This window comes from Gymnodraco acuticeps, unplaced genomic scaffold (genome assembly GCF_902827175.1).
Source record: "Gymnodraco acuticeps unplaced genomic scaffold, fGymAcu1.1, whole genome shotgun sequence".
In the NCBI taxonomy this organism is placed as follows: Eukaryota; Metazoa; Chordata; class Actinopteri; order Perciformes; family Bathydraconidae; genus Gymnodraco; species Gymnodraco acuticeps.
The window spans coordinates 1248683-1268269 of record NW_022990055.1 but is presented as its reverse complement, the minus strand read 5'-3'; the positions used below and the strand labels follow the sequence as shown (position 1 = coordinate 1268269).

The window sequence follows — 19587 nt, the reverse complement described above, 5'->3', positions numbered from 1 at the left end:
CACAACTGCAGCTGCTCTACCTTGGTCCTCTGAGATGATGGGAGTGTCCCCTTACTTAAAATCAGGTCAGGAAAAGTGTACAGATAGAAGTGTCAAGTGTTGTTACTCCTTGAAATGTAGCTGTAAGTTCGAAGAGCAACATTTTGCTTTTCTCCCAAAACCCCGCAGAGGGATGCCATCGTAAAAACTGCAGTTATCCATTCAGCTGCGAAGAAAGGCACGACTCGCCCCCTCACCCAACCTAGTCTCACGGCATTTACATAAATGTAATCTATTGATTCGTGTTCACCAACACGATTTTCCCCTTTTTTTCGTTTTAAAAGCAATGTATTTCTATTGGTAGTATGTTTCGTGCCTGCACCACGTATTTTTGTCCTGTCGGGTCTTGGAAGACCGGAAGCTGTGTGGTTCATAAAAACATGTTCTCACTCAATATCAAGCCACGATTATTGTTTTTATTTTAAGTTGTTGATTGGTTAGCTGGCTGTCTCCGTTGTGATTGGTCAACCACTTTGATATGTCCCTCCCTTAGTCTATCATGTACAATGTGTTGGGTACTAGCCAATAGAAGCGTGAGTGTTCAATACAAGTATTCAGAACCTTTACTTAAAGAGGACCTATCATGCAAAATGCACTTTTGTACGTCTTTTATACATGCATATGTGTCCCCGGTGTGTCAGGGAACTCACCAAGTGTCAGAAAACACAACCCTCTCTCTTTTCCTCCGTACCCAAATCTCTAAAAACGGTGCTGCAATGGAGCTGATACAGATTTGAATTTTTCTGACGTCAGAAAAGTGGTGCTCCGCCTATATGGGCAACTCTCCACCTATCAGGGGAATGGGGGTTGGGCCACGGCCGGCCATTGCCGCTCGAAAGCGCTGGAGATGCTGTAGTACATATGCCAGGCCTGTAAGTGGCGCTGTAGTCTGCCACAAAAGCAGCGAAGAAGACTTCTCACAGAATCAGCCCTTGCAAAAACAGGGCTGGAAAAGAGCAAATGGAGCGAAATTAGGCATGACTAAAATGCATGATCTATTTGGTATTTTGAAAAAAAAACTTCATAGACATGTTTTATATAGCTATGGCCCTACAATATATGTTTCAAATATAGCATGATAGGTCCACTTTAAGTAGAATTACTAATACATTCATGTCAAAACACTCAATTTCAAGTAGAAGTCCAACATTGAAATGTACGAACAGTATCAGAGTTACTCATTCTGCAGAAAAATGAACTTTTACTGCTGTAGACAGACAAAGTTCTGATACACAAATTATACCTGTTTACAAATTTATTTTAATGTTTTGTTATGGTTTAATATTACACATAATTTGAAAAGTTTATCACATGTTTTTTTATTGTAGAATATTAATCTGAAAAGTAACTAAAGCTATTAAATGAATGTAGTGGAGTAAAAGTACATAATTCACCTTTTAAATGTAGTTGAGTAGAAGTATGAAGTACTGGAGCATTACATGGAGATATTCAAATAAAGTGCTTTAACGTAGCACTTAAATACTTATCGTAAATATACTTTACTTTAGTTACTTTCCATCACTGCCTATGAATCAATGAATGTGCCCTGAAACAACAGGGAGGTAGTGTAAAAAGGTAGTGGGTCTTATTTGGCATAAGGCATTGAGTCATCTTTGAATCTAACTAGCAAAGAACAATTTTATAAAACAACATAAAGTGTTTCATTGCAAGGATGTCTTTCTCCACTGGAGATATGCATCAGGCAGAAAGCCCACTGCAGTGTGTGGCTGTAACGGGAGGTCAGCAGTTAAATTAACTTTTGTTCCCTTTTACTGAGAGGATCCTTCATCTGCATTGAGCTAGAAGTAATGAAAGTGTGGTGAAGCATTCAAGATTGATGCCAGGGAACTCCCAGACCTCTTCCCTCTGCTTTGTACCCTCTCCCCTTCATCTATAAACACTCTGCTGCCTTTCCTGTTTTCAACACTTTTGCTTTGAGTCTCAGCCATTGCCTGTGTCCCTTTTCCCTCCTCAATGTGTCTATGGTCCCCCCCTCTCTAATTGTCTCCGTCTGTGTATGCTTTTCTCCCCTTTGTCCTTAAACTCAATTTCTTTTTGATCTGCTTTTTATAACAAAAGAGGCTAAACAAGGACAATGCAGCGACCACTCAGACATCTTGGACTTATTCAGATATGAAATTATTTAGAATTGTAAAATGTCCAATAGACAATCATCAGTGTCAACAGTAATATGCTTGTGTAGTGGTGTAAATACTTAGTCTTTGCCAAATGTTCCAAAAAAAATAATGTTGCAGATACAAGACAGTATCCAATACATGAAATACGACAAGGCACAAATGTAATGAAGTTGGATTGAATAAATATCTTTATTTTTAAATCCTTTTTTTTTATGGTATCCACTTGTTATTAGCTGTGGCTTAACAACTTGCTTATTACTCCTTTTGTTTAAACCTGAAGTAAACCTCTCTGTAAGATGAACAATGTTCACTGAATAACAACCTTTAACTCCAACTGCAATTTCAAGCCAATTGATTTTATTTAGCTGATTTTTCCTTTACCTATTTATTTTTACCCCAAGCAGTAATAGATTGGGTCCGTTTTTAATTATGAAGCATGTTAAAGGGACAGTTAAACTTGATGACATACCAAAACACAAGCTGGGAGGTTTTATACAGCTGATCTCCAGACCGAAACCACACACACACACACAATATTTTCATGCATTTCACTGAGGTTTAATGATGCTGTTTAGAAGCTGTGAACTGAACCAGAGCTGGTTTTACACACACAAACACCTGCGAGTTCACACAATCTCACAACACCCCCAAAGCTATGACTTCATGTTGCTAAGTTTTTGGTGCATATAAAAGTGTTCTGAAGCCCTAGTGGCCATAGCCAGCTATTTGACCATTCTTAGAGAAAGTAACAAGCTACGACGCTGCTAATCAGGAAGTACTCGTTTGAGGACATGGGGACTTTATTATCATTCATGTAAAGTGAAGGTATAAAAGTAAGCCAACGTGGTTTGGAAAGATTTGAGAAGAAACAAATAGTTTACAAGAGTATAAACAGTTCTGACATGTGGTACAACTTATTCTACACCATTTGTATTCTGTATTCTTATGTGATTCATTTCAAGGGCAAATAGGTCATCTTTAAATAATTTCATAACTATCCTTTACTTGTTACAACTTTAAAGTATGCAGCATTGACACAGATTGTATATGTAATATACAAAATATTTATAAAGCAGATTCTTCAAAAACCACTCCTATATAGACCCAATATGAGTGGATTGTTTTGTCTCCAACTTGAACATTTAAAATATACCAAAACATTCAGATATATGTATATATTTTGTTCTTCCTTTTATTTCAAGCTTTTCTTCAGTGTCAGATGAGGTCTGCACTCCTCTTCAGCCCAGAGTTTTGTGAGCAGCTACTTGATGGTTGAGGGCTGTTCTCAGGGCCGCCCCTCCCTACAGGCCAATCACGCAGGCTGCATGGGGCCCCGCTTTGCGCAGGGGGCCCCGCCCAGAGGGCCTCAGCTGCTGTGCGCAGTTCTCCGCTCAGTTCTCCGCACCCCCCCGCAAGAGTGAGAGTGAGAGGTAACAAGAGGCGCGTTCACACCGCAGTACTTTTCCCACTTTAGTTCCGATATAGTTCCGAAATGTTGCGTTCACACCAAAAAGAGCCGGAACAAAAATTAGTTCATGAGAACCTTTTCACCCCCTTTTCAGTCCCTGCTAGAGAGCAGGGACTTTCGTGGGAGAAAAAGGTTCCTATTTATGATTGGCTGGGCGGAATGCAAACCACGCCCCGTAAAACTCCCAAAAAGTTTTGTGAAGCCGCCATTTTATTATCCTCGCATTAGCATTATTAGCATTAGCATTAGCCCAGCGCAGAAACGCAGAGAGACTAACTTATGGCAACACAAAATAAAACATGGGATCGGTGGAGATGAGGAGGTGTCGGCGTTCTGGCGATTTACTCAGAAGGCTTCAGTAGAAGCTGCTGGGAGTTCCAGCAGCTTCTACTGAAGCCAGTCCCCAACTCCGGGGACTTCCGGCCGGGGACTTTGGGCGGCAGTATACGCCGTGAAGTGGTTTGCGGCCTGCTAGTAAACCCAAAGCAGAAGAAGAAGAAGAAGAAGTGACGTCAGCGGCTTAATTTGCCTAATCCTCCCCCAGGGACTTATTCCGGTGTGAACGCGATCTGTACTTCATGAGAACTAAAGAGTTCTCATGAACAAAGTTCTCATGAACCTTTGTGGGAAAAGTACTGCGGTGTGAATGTGCCTAAGGGGAGCACGTCTGTAACCCGACACCGTTGCAATGAATCGACATCTGACCAATCACGGCTTTGATACGGCCACTAGTGCAGGTGAAGTCTGATGTCGGTGAAAAGACAGTAGGCTTGTTTGAGACAAGAGACCTGCGCAGTTCGGGCCCGGCGCCATGAGGGGGCAAAAGGGGGCATTGCCCCCTCAGTTGTCTTATTTGCCCCCTCACCTTGAGCATCATTCATCCATCGAAAAGTAAAATAAATGTCACGATTATTAAATAACTTTAAATAATTATTTTCCCCAACACACGTTACTATATTTAGATCAGATGTGTGGGTCAAGCAACGTGTAAAAAAGCCTCAACCCCAAGTGAGCTTGTAGTCTTAATGTTAGCGTGTGTGCTAGCTGTAAACACAGTCGGATGGGAGACCAAAACGTCCCCGTTTTCCAGGCAGAGTCCCCGTTTTTGGTGGCCGGTACCCGGTTGAAACTCCCGAAAATTTTCCCGTTTTTGAACGTGCGTTAAAAAACAGAGCAAGGTGAAATAAAATGTTACATGTCAGTAAAAACAGAGTAACAGTGTTGTGCCTTTTTGTAGCGTTTCTTCTTCTACTACTTCTTCTTCTACCTACTTCTTCTTCTTCTTCTAATTCAATGTACCTGCCCGCGAGATATTGGATAAATCCATAGTATTACAACAAAAGTACTTTAAACGAGGTAAATTACGAATGTATGTTCTCAATCGCCAAGTATGGGATTGAATATTACATTAGTTTAGATTAGATGTATTGTCATGTAAATTCATTTGCACAGCTCTGTTGTAGTAATCTGTATTATATAAACCGTATTGGTACAATGAGAGACATCTAGTGGCGGATTGTGAAACATTGATTTGATTTTTCTCATGGCAGTTAGACTCTAGAGACAAACCAGGGGACTTTACTTTTAATCTGTGTCTGTCCATTTGGTGTTGTGTTTTATCCAATATTAGATTTGGTTTATATATTAGTCACTTTCTTATGAAATACCAGGTTTTAGGCCTTGGTCTGAACATTCAATCCTGAAAATAAAAAATCAACCAGATACATGTTTCTAGATAGATAGTAAGTAAGTAACATCTGTATAGGAAGATGAGTTAAGGGATAGAGGAGAAAAGGTTATGGTATAATTTATAAATGGAGGAAATCAATGTTAGTCTTTTAACCAAAGTGCAGCCATCTAATAATGTGCTATCTGTTATTAAAGATCAGAGGAAAATAACAGAATGAGAGGGGTCAATCCAGAATACGAACAAAGAGATTGTAGAGCAGTGAGAAGGAAAACAGCTTGGTGTGTCAATTCATTGTGAGAAAATAAAAATCATCCCCTCTGATTTTTTAACAGCCCCCTCAGTAATTTCATCCTGGAGCCGGGCCTGGCGCAGTTGCGATAAACGTCTTGCTAGTGCGTTGCATGATGGTTAGTCATTTTTTCCGACTTGCTCTGGAGGCTCGCCTACATGAGACGTTGAAATCTCTCGGGACAAAGACGCCCGCAGCCTTGAGAGCGAGGCGAGGCGGCGCAGTTCCTCTCCACGGGCTGCGGAAGCGAAATGCTTGATGAGAAACGACTCGCTGGTATCTCGAGCTGAGCGCTCATTGGTGGTTTTTACCCCGTGCTGCTGATGAAACTCTCCAATTGGCTCGGCAAAAGTTTGTTGTTGTTTTGTGTCCGTTTTACGTCGCCACATCCATTCACATTTTTCATCATTGTTCCACAATGTTTATCATCATGAAATTAATATCCATATATTTTATACTATACTTGCACTGCTTACCGTTTTCATACTTTATATATTTTAGCATATTCATACACACTGTTCATACTGCTCACAGGCTGCTGTGTATATCTAGTGTATTCATACCCCTCACTGTTTATTCATCATTCAATTCATTCTATATTTTAATCTGTCGATTGTGTACATTACTTTTCACTTTACTGCTTGTTGTACTCCTGGTTAGAAGCTAAACTGCATTTCGTTGTCTCAGTACCTGTAATATGTGCAATAACAATAAAGTTGAATCTAATCTTGAGCAGGAACAAATGTATTCACTTAGTACATATCTGACATTAACGATTAAACACGTGTGCATTCTTTATAAATGCAAACCGAGTCAAGCCGACTCCGGAGGTGGCGGTATGCACCTTAAAGTTGTTTGCAATCCGCCAAAAAACCGAGAGAAGAAGAAGAAGAAGACGAAGCCGAATCCGAGCTGTCCGACTTCAGGAGAGCTTTTTGAGACCTCCCCCGGCTGCGATCGGCTATTCTCGTATACTTTCGAGGCGACGCGTCTCAACGCGTCTCAAACAAGCCTAGTTTCAGTCCGGGGCAAGCAAGAGGGAAAAAAAAAAAAAACATGAAGAAACTAGAGCATCACTCATCACATTTATACTAAATGATGTAAATAAACACCACTGCATATTTACAACTGTTACACATGCTGATGTAACGCAAATGTTTCCAACTTGGGATCAATAAAGTATATATTATCTTAAGCTGATCGATGGCTACTGCCATATTTACAAAATGTGCCTCTGAACCTTGACAAGTGCATGTTTCAGGCTTATCAATTAATGTAATGTAATGTAATGTAATGTAATGTAATGTTATCAATTAACAACAGGAGGGGTCACAAACATAAGACCAGCTGTTAAATAAAGCTCTTCTGACCTTAGCTGGCATGCGGGTATATATATTAATGCTGCCCATTATGGGTACAAGCAATTTTCACCCATGTATTAATTATATGTTTTAAATTTGAGTGTAACCTCCAGGGATGTACACAGTTTAATATTGGCAACTTCTTATTATGGGAAATACGAAAAAGTCCTTTAAAACTACAACTCCCAGTAGAGACGTGCCATAGATAGAGAACATGTTGCGAAACACAATAGCCAGCATGTGTAGTTCTGGGGACGGGGTGGGGGAAGGGGGGACGCGGTGGACCCGTTCAAATCCAGTTTTGGACAGTCTGCCGTGGTTCCATCCAATTTCAAGTGCTGTTCGACGCTCGGCGTAACCCTCGGAGCACACTCTCCAATCCCAGAGCTTGAGGAATATCACGGGATTTGTCAAGTGAAGCAGAGAAAATACTTACTTCCCGGTGTAATATTCTCTAAAGCAAATGAGCTGCTCCGACCCTCGGTCCTGACGGACTCCAACTTGTGTTTATTAATCAAACAAATAAATAAACACAAGGATAATAATGTGTTATTGTTGAGTAAATGGAGAATTGCACAGGGGAAAATAACGTAGGCTATCTATGCCACCATTTCTAATACGTTTGCGTTGTGGACCAACACTATACATTGACGGGGAAGGGGGTAGCAATAAAGATAACACCATTAAACAGTTACACAACATAACAGAAATAATATCGATAGCAGCGTCCCTAGCAACCACCTTGGTAACAATGAAAACGTTCTATGTACGCAATTTCCTGAAGTAATCTTCGTAATAACTAGCAAACTAAAGATCATGTACATCCACTGCACACATAATCTGAAATAACAACTCATATTTCTCGCATCAAATGACATCAAAACGCATTTTAATGGCCAAACTAACCTTAAAATAGGCATTTTACACCGAGAATAAAACGAAGTTCGGCCATTTGAAGATCACGTGACATAGACGCCAGCCATTGGAATGAATGGTGAAAAAACGGGGTTTGTCAAACAGAGCACATGGTGTAGTCCTAAATGATAGCTGGGGATTCTGGGTAGTGTAGTGTCTTCTGCCATATTTTACTCCGAAAAAACATTTGTTTCTCCGAATCGAAGGGGAAAAATACAAAAGCATTGCACACAATTTAAACCAATCAATGTTGTGTAATTAACAAGGATAATCTGGTGTTTTTTAGTCGATGAGTAGTGCAGATTTCACTGTAAAATCAATCGACAGTAAGGGGAATACTTACTTCCGGGTGTACAATACTCCGTTATCCAATGGGAATGGACGCTCACATTGCCTTTAAGGGCAGCCGACACAAACGAATGCCGTGCTTCCATGAGTGTCAAATCCCGCCGCAGATGGGAATACATTGCAATCAGTTGAAAGCTATTTGCGTCCCTTTATGACGCTGAAGGAGCCTAGGAGCGTCACAACTGGACGCCACGGACACTGACCAAACGTCGCTCCTGGACGATTATGGAGTGAGAGTGTGTTGTTGAATGTGACATCATAAACAAATATTCTTCCTCCCATTCTGGGTGGAAGTGGTATGTTTTTAGCTTTTTGCTCGGTCCCGCACTCATTTTGTTGTTTGTGTCTTGTTTGTCTCTTTAACTTAATTTGAGTTTTCCCGGTACTTGACTGATTTTGTATCGCTTTGCATTCTGGGTTAACAGACTGGAAAGCGATAGGTCGCTTTTTCTGTCAATCAAGTAAACTCCTGAATTAAGTGGCAGGGAGGCCAAGGGAGGAGGGATCAAAACCTGTTTGCATTTTTTTTTGATCTACCGGCATTGCCCCCGCGGTCGACCGGTCGACCGCGGTCGACGTACTGGGCACCTCTGATTTAAAGTTTACAGCTTAAAAAACATGGAGCATTTTTTCCCCTTATATTCATTTTTATGTCAATTTGCACATTTCATGGTGATGCTCAGCCTCTCCCCTTAAATCCTAACAGTCATCATCATTTCAACCACAACACAGAGAAATACTGATAGAAATGTGTGTGTAGTTGTTGATACATTGCTGACAGAGGGAACTTGAATACAGATTTAAGAAATATCAGTTTTTGAGTCATGTCATAAGCATGTTTCGTCTTGAATATATTACAACTATATTATAATAAAATATAGTATTTATATTATTGAATTGATTATGATTATGATTATTATTATTAGTAGAAGTAGTTTATTTGCATTAATTATATTTTAATCTTTTTGAGGCTAGTATTTGGCAGGAAATGCAGACGTATTCACCTGTAAACGCATACTGAACGACATACATGCACATTTACCATTTACCTCACTGCATACAAAAGTAACTGTTGATAATAATAATAAACAGGAATTATATTTGCAAAGTAGCCTACTTTGTTTTTTTGTTACAGCAGCATGTAAAACATGCAATTTATTGTTAATTTCTAATTCTACTCCACTACAATTCAGAGGTTAACCTGGTATTTGTACTCCCCTGGATTTATTTTAGTTACTTTGCAGATTCTGATTAATGAGGTGAAATATAAACAACCCTTAAATCAGACTTTAGTTACACCTGAGTAAAATTCAGGTAAGGTGATTGTCAAGTGCGAAAAATCAGGCGAGATATTTGATAGTTGGTGCTTGAAAATATTAAACAATTATCTGCAGATCCCTATAAAATATATGAGTAACTCGTTATTCTCTACTAATAATTGATTAAAGACTGTATATAATGGCTATTTTGCACATCCCTTTCAAGATTTCAAGATTTTCTAAGGTTAATTGACATATCATATACACAACTACGCAGAGGCGCGGGAAGGTATTTTGAGTGGGGATGCTGAGGTGCTGTCCGATGTACTAATTACGCACTAACGGGGGGGCAAAACCACACACACACACAGTGGCATAACAATGGACTCCAGTGAACACTATTACGGGCCCTATAGAGCACGCACACGTATTATTTTACCAACAATGTGGAATTTATTGGCTACATATTACACAGATTATCCACGGCTGCAGCAGTTATAACCATAAAATAATAATTAAAATACCACAAACATGATATTGACCAGTATACAGATTATGCACATGATTTAGCAGACTTAGCATTTGTAGAGAGAACAAATTCCGAGATACGTTTTTTCCCCATGTCAGTTACTTGTGTTGCTGTGCGTCACGTTAAAAGTAGCCGACTAAAAACTAACAAAAAAACCTTTTTTATTTGTCTTCCCTGAAGCAAAATAATGTATTATACAGTTTTAAATTATCATTTGAATAATAATATATCATATAAAATATATTCTCAGGCACAATGAAATGAAATAAATATATATAAAATAAATGTGCAGACAGGGGAGCTCCGCACCCCCCTTCCCACGCCCCTGCAACTACGGTGTAGATATGCAATGAATGAAAAACTTGGGTCAACGGTTCCTCAACAGTGCATTACAAGACATCTATCAATATGTGTGTATACCTCCACCATTAAACTGTCATATTCTGCACATTTCTTATTCTATCTACATACATCTTATAAGAGTATAATACATATGTCAAATGTAAGTTAAAATAAGTGCTTCAACATAGTTAACATTGCAGGAAAATTGATTGTCAAGTCCCAAAACAAACTATGTAATATATTAGACGTTAAGTACTTTGTCAGGCTTAATATTTATCTGTAGATACCCCCAAAGCTTTTTTCTTATTTAAAAGAAGACCTTAACCTAAAGTATTCTTTAATGTTTAAATAAAGATTAATTAGTTTGTCTTTTTTGCACATCCTCCTATTAATATCTTTGGACATCCGGCACTAAACTGATTTATTGTAGAGGTCACTTACAGTATCTTCTTGATTTTTTATATTCTATATTTCTATCATTGACCTTCTACTTTCCCCCTATTGTAATGTACTCTTAATATTTTCATCAAACATATTCAACAAACAAAATGCAATAATGTGCTTTAACCACTAGCTGGTGTCAAGTTTACAGTGTTAACACAATAAATTATACTGTATAAGTTTCCAGTTTAGTTTATGATGGATGTATTTTGTTATCCACACATATATTGTTTTGATATTTTTAACACCAAACCGACGGAAAATATAGTCTTAACATGACCCAGTGGACTAGTTAATAAAACATAATAATATCAAACATAATATTACTATTAACTTTATTGTGAAATTAAAACAGAACGGTAAAGAAAAATACAGTTTCAGGTGTGAGGCCCAATCTCTCTCGATTTGAAGCTTATGCATTGTACCATGAACCTGTATACACCTGCAACAGTCAAAGACAGGCAACTGTTGAGGAGTTGGAAAGGTAGTTTCTGAAGATGTTACAAATAAAGTACACACAGCATACAATGCCATAATAAATTAGTTTAGGACACTTATGTACAGTTGCAAGAAAAAGTATGTGAACCCTTTGGATTCTCCACACATAGCGTTGTGTGTTCCTTCCAAACAACTCAACTTTGGTTTCATCTGTCCACAGAATATGTTGCCAGTAGTGCTGTGGAACATCCAGGTGCTCTTTTGCAAACTTCAAACGTGCAGCAATGTTTTTTCTGGACAGCAGTGGCTTCCTCCGTGGTGTCCTCCCATGAACTCCATTCTTGTTCAGTGTTTTACGTATCGTAGATTCGACAACAGAGATGTTAGCATGTGCCAGAGATTTCTTTAAGTCTCTAGCTGACACTCTAGGATTCTTCTTCACCTCATTGAGCATTCTGCGCTGTGCTCTTGCAGTCATCTTTACAGGACGGCCACTCCTAGGGAGAGTAGCAACAGTGCTGAACTTTCTCCATTTATAGACAATTTGTCTTACTGATGACTGATGAACATCAAGGCTTTTAGAGATACTTTTGTAACCCTTTCCAGCTTTATGCAAGTCAACTATTCTTAATCGTAGGTCTTCTGAGAGCTCTTTTGTGCGAGGCATGGTTCACATCTGGCAATGCTTCTTAAGAATAGCAAATTCAAAACTGGTGTGTATTTTGTATAGGGCAGGGCAGCTTTAACCAACACCTCCAATCTCGTCTCATTGATTGGACTCCAGGTTGGCTGACTCCTGACTCCAATTAGCTCTTGAAGAAGTCTTTAGCCTAGGGGTTCACATACTTGTTCCACCCTGCACTGTGAATGTTTACATGGTGTGTTCAATAAAAACATATAATTGTTTGTGTGGTATTAGTTTAAGTAGACTGTGTTTGTCTATTGTTGTGACTTAGATGAAGATCAGAACACATTTTATGACCAACTTATGCAGAAATCCAGGTAATTCCAAAGGGTTCACATACTTTTTCTTGCAACTGTATGTATAACATCTGAAGATGTGTAGTTTTATTCATGTTTTCACATCTGTTTACAGGATATTGCTATATTATTTCACATGTTTTACTTCTACACATTAATATCTGATTTGTAAAACATCACAGACAGAAAGGTATATCCATCATTTAACGGTATGCTATTGAAATTGTGATTCCATAGATGTGTCTCCCATCACCCAAAACCCCTGACTAATCTCTTAACTCAGTATTTACATTCTTATATTCAAAGAAAATCAGTAATATCTTTAAAAACTACAAGTCCCTTTCTATCAGCTGTGCACCGTTATGGTGTAAATATAACCTATCTACCAATTGGATCAAATATAAAAGTCAGCCGAATTAGTATTGATACTACAAGTATTGTCTGAAAATAAATTAAAGATGTTGTTTAATTGCTGTTATATTTATGATCCACGTCACTTATTCAGTTTCGGTGGGAGTTCTTCCAGTTTGTCCAGACGTCTTCTAATCAGGGCTCTATAAATAAAGAACTACTGCCGATGTGTAATATTTAATGCAGCCGAACCGTGTATTCAGTGGGGTAACATTGTTGTGATTGGCCCCGGTGCAAATATTGTTTTGGGGCCCCCCCCCATCGCCCCAAACATAAGCGCACGCTGATGCGCTCACACACGCATGGACATACACTCTCTCTTGTCCTTTCTCTTTTGAGCGCCGCTCTTGTGCTTTGGTTTGCTGTATATTATAAATGCAAGCTATTGCATTTTTTATAATGCTGCCGAACTTGCTGCTGCTACTGTAGCTACAGTACAGTACAGGTTGATTAAACGGTTCGCTCATCACGCAAGGTATCACATGACATGCATGGGCACCTGGCCGGCACCTGGCCGGCTCTGGGCCCTGGTGCGTTGCACCGGCTGCGCCGTCGATAGTTATGCCACTGTGTGTATTACACTGCCGTTATGTGATGACTTTCAAAGAGAAAAGCAAGCACACTCGGAATAAAGTATTATTTTCCTTCGTTTTTTAAATGTTTTCGGATTTCATATCGCGTAAAACATGGGGCTAAAACATCCAATCACCGAGCTTCAACCATAGCTGAGGATCTTGGGTAATCAGTTCAGTGGGTGTATCACAATGACGCTCGAAATGTCCCATATATAGGCCTACGTCTGTTTCCGGTATTGTTTATGACGGATGTTTTTTGTTATACACACATTCCTTTACATTTTAATTTGAATTTACATTTAAGTATTTCGTGAGGCCTTCTAAAATGTTTTCATATATAACTAGGGCTCTAGTTGAAGAGTTTGTAAATTAACATGAACCCAAGCTATTTTAAACCCTAAACCGATGCAAAAACCCCACAGCAACATAGAAAAGACGGTCATAATATGACCCGGCGCTCTAGTTAATAGACAAAATAATTTCATACATAATATTATTAATGACTTTATTTTGAAATTCAGTTCCTGACGGACGGCAAAAAAGCCTGACATTATAGAATCAAACAAATAAATAAAAACAAGGATAATTGTGTGTTTTTGTTAGAAAAGAATAACAAATTAGAAGGAAAAAAATATTTTAAAAATACAGATTTAATTATTCTGAGCCCCATTTATTTTCCTCACGGACGGCAAAAAAAGTCAGACATTATACAATTTTAAATAAAAACAATGATCGTGGCTTGATATTGAGTAAGAAAATGTTTTTACCACACAGCTTCCGGTCTTCCAAGACCCGACAAAAAGACGTGCTGCAGGCACGAAACATACTACCAATAGAAATACATTGCTTTTAAAATTGTTCTGTGTGACACGAAAAAAAGGGGGAAATCGTGTTGGTGAACACCAATCAATAGATTACATTTCGTGACTATAACACGAAATGCCGTGAGACTGGGTTGGATAAGTATAGAAATTAAAGATATCTGGAAACTGTGATTTGAAATCCAGGTCACTACATGGCATACAGGAAGGTGTGTGACGCCCAGAGTGGTCCAATGGTCGGTGAAGGTCTGCATTGCTCTGGAGGTCTGGATCTGGACTGGGACCTGGACAAGGAGGAGCTTCAGGAACCAGGGCCCAGCATGGACCGCATGCAGATGCAACATGTAGACTGCCAGAGATCAGGTACGATTACACTCACAATATCCTAACCCATGTGTCATTTAGAGCGGGCTTATTGTGCTCTTTGGGGTTTTTCCTTTCCTATAAGGTGTTTAAAGTGGTCTGCTAAGGCTGAAATCCCTGTGTTCCCTCCAGAGGAGTTTCTCTCCCACGCTACCGCCCCTGCCTGAAATGCATCCATTAGAATACTTTGGTTACTTTCGTAACATACTGACATCCCCATGTAAAACTCACGCTTCTATTACTGTAGCTATCGCTAAGGGGCAGGATATCACTTAGCAGTTGACCAATCAAAACAGAGCCGGCAACTAACCAATCAGAGCAGACTGGGCTCTGGTTTCAGACAGAGGGTGAAAAGAGATGCTGCAGCACAGGCAGAAAGATAAAGAACTTTTTGAGCATTAAAGCATGGAAACATGTCACAGTAGAGGAACAGAATACAAATATGAACCTGAAAATGAGCATAACGGGGCCCCTTTAAGATGTCTACCGGTTTGGTAAAATGGACCAATTATATTAATAAAATATTAAAATACCTTCAACATTCAGTGACCAGCATATTCCAAATTTAAATTCAACTGGCCTTGCAGCCAAACACAACTTATACACAGTTGATAATTCAATACAAAAAGTGTATGAGAACTAGTAATTGGGATACAATCATTTATAAGTTCAAACTACAAGCCAAAAGCCTCACTCTCCATGAACGACCAATGCCTTGAAAATGACCTGAATCAGTTTTACTGCCGCTACGAAGACAAAAGGCGCTTTCACACCAAGTACTTTTCCCAGGAATAGTTCCCGGAACTTTTCCCCGGAACTTTTATTTCCTGGAACTATCTAGTAAATCGCGTTCACACCGGAATAAGTCTCTGAGGGAGCCGCTGATATCACTTATTCTTCTTCTGCTTTGGGTTTACTGGCAGGCCGCAAACAACTTCATGGCGTATACTGCCACCCGAAGTCCCCGGCCGGAAGTCCCCGGAGTTGGGGACTGGCTTCAGTAGAAGCTGCTGGGACTCCCAGCAGCTTCTACTGAAGCCTTCCGAGTAAATCGCCAGAAGCACAGACACCTCCTCATCATTCCACCGCTCCCATGTTTTCTTTTGTGTTGCCATAAGTTAGTCTCTCTCCGTTGGTGCGCTGGGCTAATGCTAATGCTAATAATGCTAATGCAAGCAAATACAATTTGTTTTACGGGGCGTGGTTTGCAATTTGCCCAGCCAAATCATCTCTATCAATGAGAGAGATGTAAACAGTCTTTTAAAAAAACTCAGTACCAGAAAAGCTGCTAGCCCTGACAATGTCTCCCCCTCCACCCTGAAGCACTGTGCCGATCAGCTGTCTCCGGTGTTTACTGACATCTTTAACACCTCACTGGAGACATGCCACGTACCAGCATACTTCAAAACCTCCACCATCATCAAGGATCACAGGATTAAATGACTACAGACCCGTCGCCTGACCTCTGTGGTTGTGAAGTCCTTTGAGCGCCTTGTCCTGTCCAACATCAAATCCATCACAGACCCCCTCCTGGACCCCCTGCAGTTTACCTACAGAGCCAACAGGTCTGTAGATGACGCTGTCAACATGGCCCTTCACTTCCTCCTCCAGCAACTGGACACAGCAGGAACCTACGCCAGGATCCTTTTTGTGGACTTCAGCTCCGCCTTCAATACCATCATCCCGGCTCTGCTGCAGGACAAGCTCTCCCAGCTGCACGTGCCCGACTTCACTTGCAGGTGGATCACAGACTTCCTGTCTGACAGGAAGCAGCACGTGAGGCTGGGGAAACATGTCTCTGACCCCCGGACCATCAGCACCGGTTCCCCTCAAGGCTGCGTTCTCTCCCCTCTGCTCTTCTCCCTGTACACCAACAGCTGCACCTCCAGTCACCAGTCTGTCAAGCTACTGAAGTTTGCACACGACACCACCCTCATCGGACTCATCTCTGGTGGGGACGAGTCTGCCTACAGGTGGGAGATGGACCATCTGGTGACCTGGTGCAGGGACAACCACCTGGAGCTCAACGTTCTTAAGACAGTGGAGATGGTTGTGGACTTTAGGAAGAACGCAGCCCCACCTGCCCCCATCACTCTGTGTGACTCCCCACTAACTGCTGTGGAGTCATTCCGCTTCCTGGGCACCATCATCGCCCAGGACCTGAAATCGGAGCAGAACATCTGCTCCCTCATCAAAAAAGCACAGCCGAGGATGTTCTTCCTGAGGCAGCTGAAGAAATTCAATCTGCCAAAGATGATGATGGTGAACTTCTACACCTCCATCATCGAGTCCATCCTTTGCTCCTCCATCACCATCTGGTACGCTGCAGCCACAGCCAAGGATAAGGGCAGGCTGCAGCGGGTCATCCGCTCTGCTGAGAAAGTGATCGGCTGCAATCTGCCATCCCTCCACGACCTGCACGCCTCCAGGACCCTGAGGCGGGCAGGGAAGATAGTGGCCGACCCCTCCCACCCTGGAAACAAACTGTTCACCCCCCTCCCCTCTGGCAGGAGGCTGCGCTCCATCAGGACCAAAACCTCTCGCCACCTGAACAGTTTCTTCCCCTCTGCTACTGGCCTCTTAAACAAGGCACGGCCCCCCCACTGACACTTTACCTCAGCCACATCATAGACTCTATGCATTACATTAATGCACACAATGTACAACAATATCTGTTTTCTTTTTTTTTTAATGCTGCCGATGTGTATTCCAGATTTTATTCCTCTTTATTCCATTCCATTGCAATGTAAATACTGTTATATTTTACCATCTTTTTTTATAATTTAAAATATTTTTCTAGTTCTCTACCTGTTTTTAATTCTTGTATTACTTTTATGTATGCACCACGACACCAAGTCAAATTCCTCGTACGTGTAAACCTACCTGGTAATAAACCTGTTTCTGATATGCAGCTGATCTCATGTAGAGCATAATGAAAAGGTGATTATGTTGTTCGACTAAAAGAACAATTACAGCTCATAAAATATGTAAATGAATACTATGTGCTTTATGTCACTACCATTAACAATAGGAGTTTGTGAATAATTTATAAAACATTTTGACACCTTAATGAGAATCCAACAGCTCATAACTTTAAAAAAATACAGTTTGATAAATAAAAAGTATTACCTAAATCAGCTGACGATGCCTTGTCTCATGTTGTGTTTGTTTTGATTGTGACATTTATTCCTGTAATTCACTATGATGTGATGCAGATGCACCATTTCCTTCAAGACAATGTTCTGCACCTATGACCTTTTATGATTTAAAAATGCTCATATCATAAACAGTTTTCTTTATTAATCTTGAAGCTGGTAGATTTTCTCAGCATGCCAAAACACATTTATGTCTCATCTTAAAAAGTATTTTATTTGCACAGAAGTTCTTCAGAACCCTTTGAGCAGCAGCTGCAAAAGAGAGAAACTTTGTAAGTATCCTAAAGCTAGACTTGAGTTCCTCAGCTTTGAAGGACTCTGTTTTTAATTGTGCCTGGAGTTCTGTGTGAGTAGTAGTCGTCTATCCTTGCAAGTGCTTCTCAAGAAGGAGGGCTGATCGTTTTAGAACTCAAAATTAGGCATTTTTCCAAATCCCATTCCTAGTTGGTTTTCAGCATAACAGTTAGGGTATGTTAATAGTCTCCAGTAACCATCTCAAACTGGGAAATGTGAACTTCCTACTGAGAGGCAGTTTAGATTTCCATGTACGGTATGTACATCTATCATATGGTTCATATTTATTTTTATTTAAAGGTTCCATGTCATGCCTTTCCGGTTATTACCCGTCCCCTTGTGTGTTATGTAGCTTTTTCTGCATGTAAACGGTCTGCAAAGTCACAAACCCTCAAAGTACACCCTGTAGCGAGTAAAACTCTAACACAGAAAATACCTGTCTATGCTGCCCCAGAACGCCTCGTTGGAGATTTCTCTTTTTCCATTGTTTTCTTCCTGAGTATAGTGACATAACGATACCCAGGTCCAAATGGACCAATCCACGGAGCTCCTCACACACACACACACACTCACTCAGCCTAATCTTTTCTCAGCCGCGGTACTCCGCGGAGCTTCGCCGGCACACACTCACTCTCACTCACTCACTCAGCCTTATCTTTTCTCAGCCGCGGCTCTGCGGATCTCCGCAAACACACACACAATCCGCTGAGCAGGCTGAGTTCCGCGGTGTCTCGCTGTCTCGCAGACCCCACGCAGTAACCAGGAAAGGACACCAGTAATCCAGCTCACACTGTTATGACATGTTATGCATAAAACAACCTCTAGATGTCTGTGGTTTGAACAGAAAGCCCTTCAGCTAGCTTCCACTGAGGAAGTTGGCATGCTAAAAAATCACTGCTGAAGAAATCACTCTTTTTGGTCAACTTTTGTAAGGTAACCATATCCTTTTTGACATATTTTAGTGTCAGAGCACTTACTAAACATATTTAGATAACTTGATGCACAAAACAACTTTTAACAAGGGTGTAATTATTTTTTGGAAAATATACTCAACCAATCGGTCGATTTGGCCTTTTATGGTAAACTAGCAATATGACTTTTTCAGAGTTTCAGAGATGTTTTCCAATAAGATATGGTAAATAAATGGCTAGATTCATGGTAATATTAATATTAAAAAATAAAATAAAAATGTAGTACTGCCTTTTGAGTTTCAGAGTGAAAGAGTGATAATAATGTATATAGCACATTTCATGCATGGCATACAACCCAAAGTTGCACACAGATGAGCAAGTTAGGCCAACACAGGATATAGACATTTGCTGTTAGGCCAGGGGTTTCTTGTTAGGCCCATTCAGCATATACAGTAGGATGAGCAAGTCTTTTTTTTATTATGAAAAACACTTAACATTACCTTTTTCCCCAACATTTTTTTTTTACAATTATAATTAATATCTTTTATGAATATATCTGGTTGTATATGGGATTGCACTTTCTCAGAATAAAGCAAAACTATAGAGGTTAAAAGAAAAAAAACTGAGTCAAGCAAAATAAAATAAATGTAAAAAATAAAACTATAAGTTGCAAACAAATCATTTGTGTAATCATGTAAACTATAAGTATTTTTTCTTTGTTTTAACATATATTTTTGTTTGCGGTTCTTGTTTCTTCTTTCTCAATGATCAGACTTTTGATGGGGGTGCGTCCACATTGGCTACTCAGTTTTTGAGTGA

The 19587-nt window shown here is 40.1% G+C and overlaps 1 protein-coding gene across 1 annotated transcript in view; it reads left to right on the top strand.

The window, feature by feature from the left end:
- Nucleotides 1-19587, top strand: part of LOC117545952 (inactive N-acetylated-alpha-linked acidic dipeptidase-like protein 2) — a 1067198-nt gene that overhangs the window by 371007 nt on the left and 676604 nt on the right. Inside the window, exon 5 of the mRNA XM_034215999.1 lies at nt 14232-14408. Within this exon, the coding sequence (XP_034071890.1) occupies nt 14232-14408 (177 nt within the window). The remainder of the gene's footprint in view (nt 1-14231; nt 14409-19587) is intronic.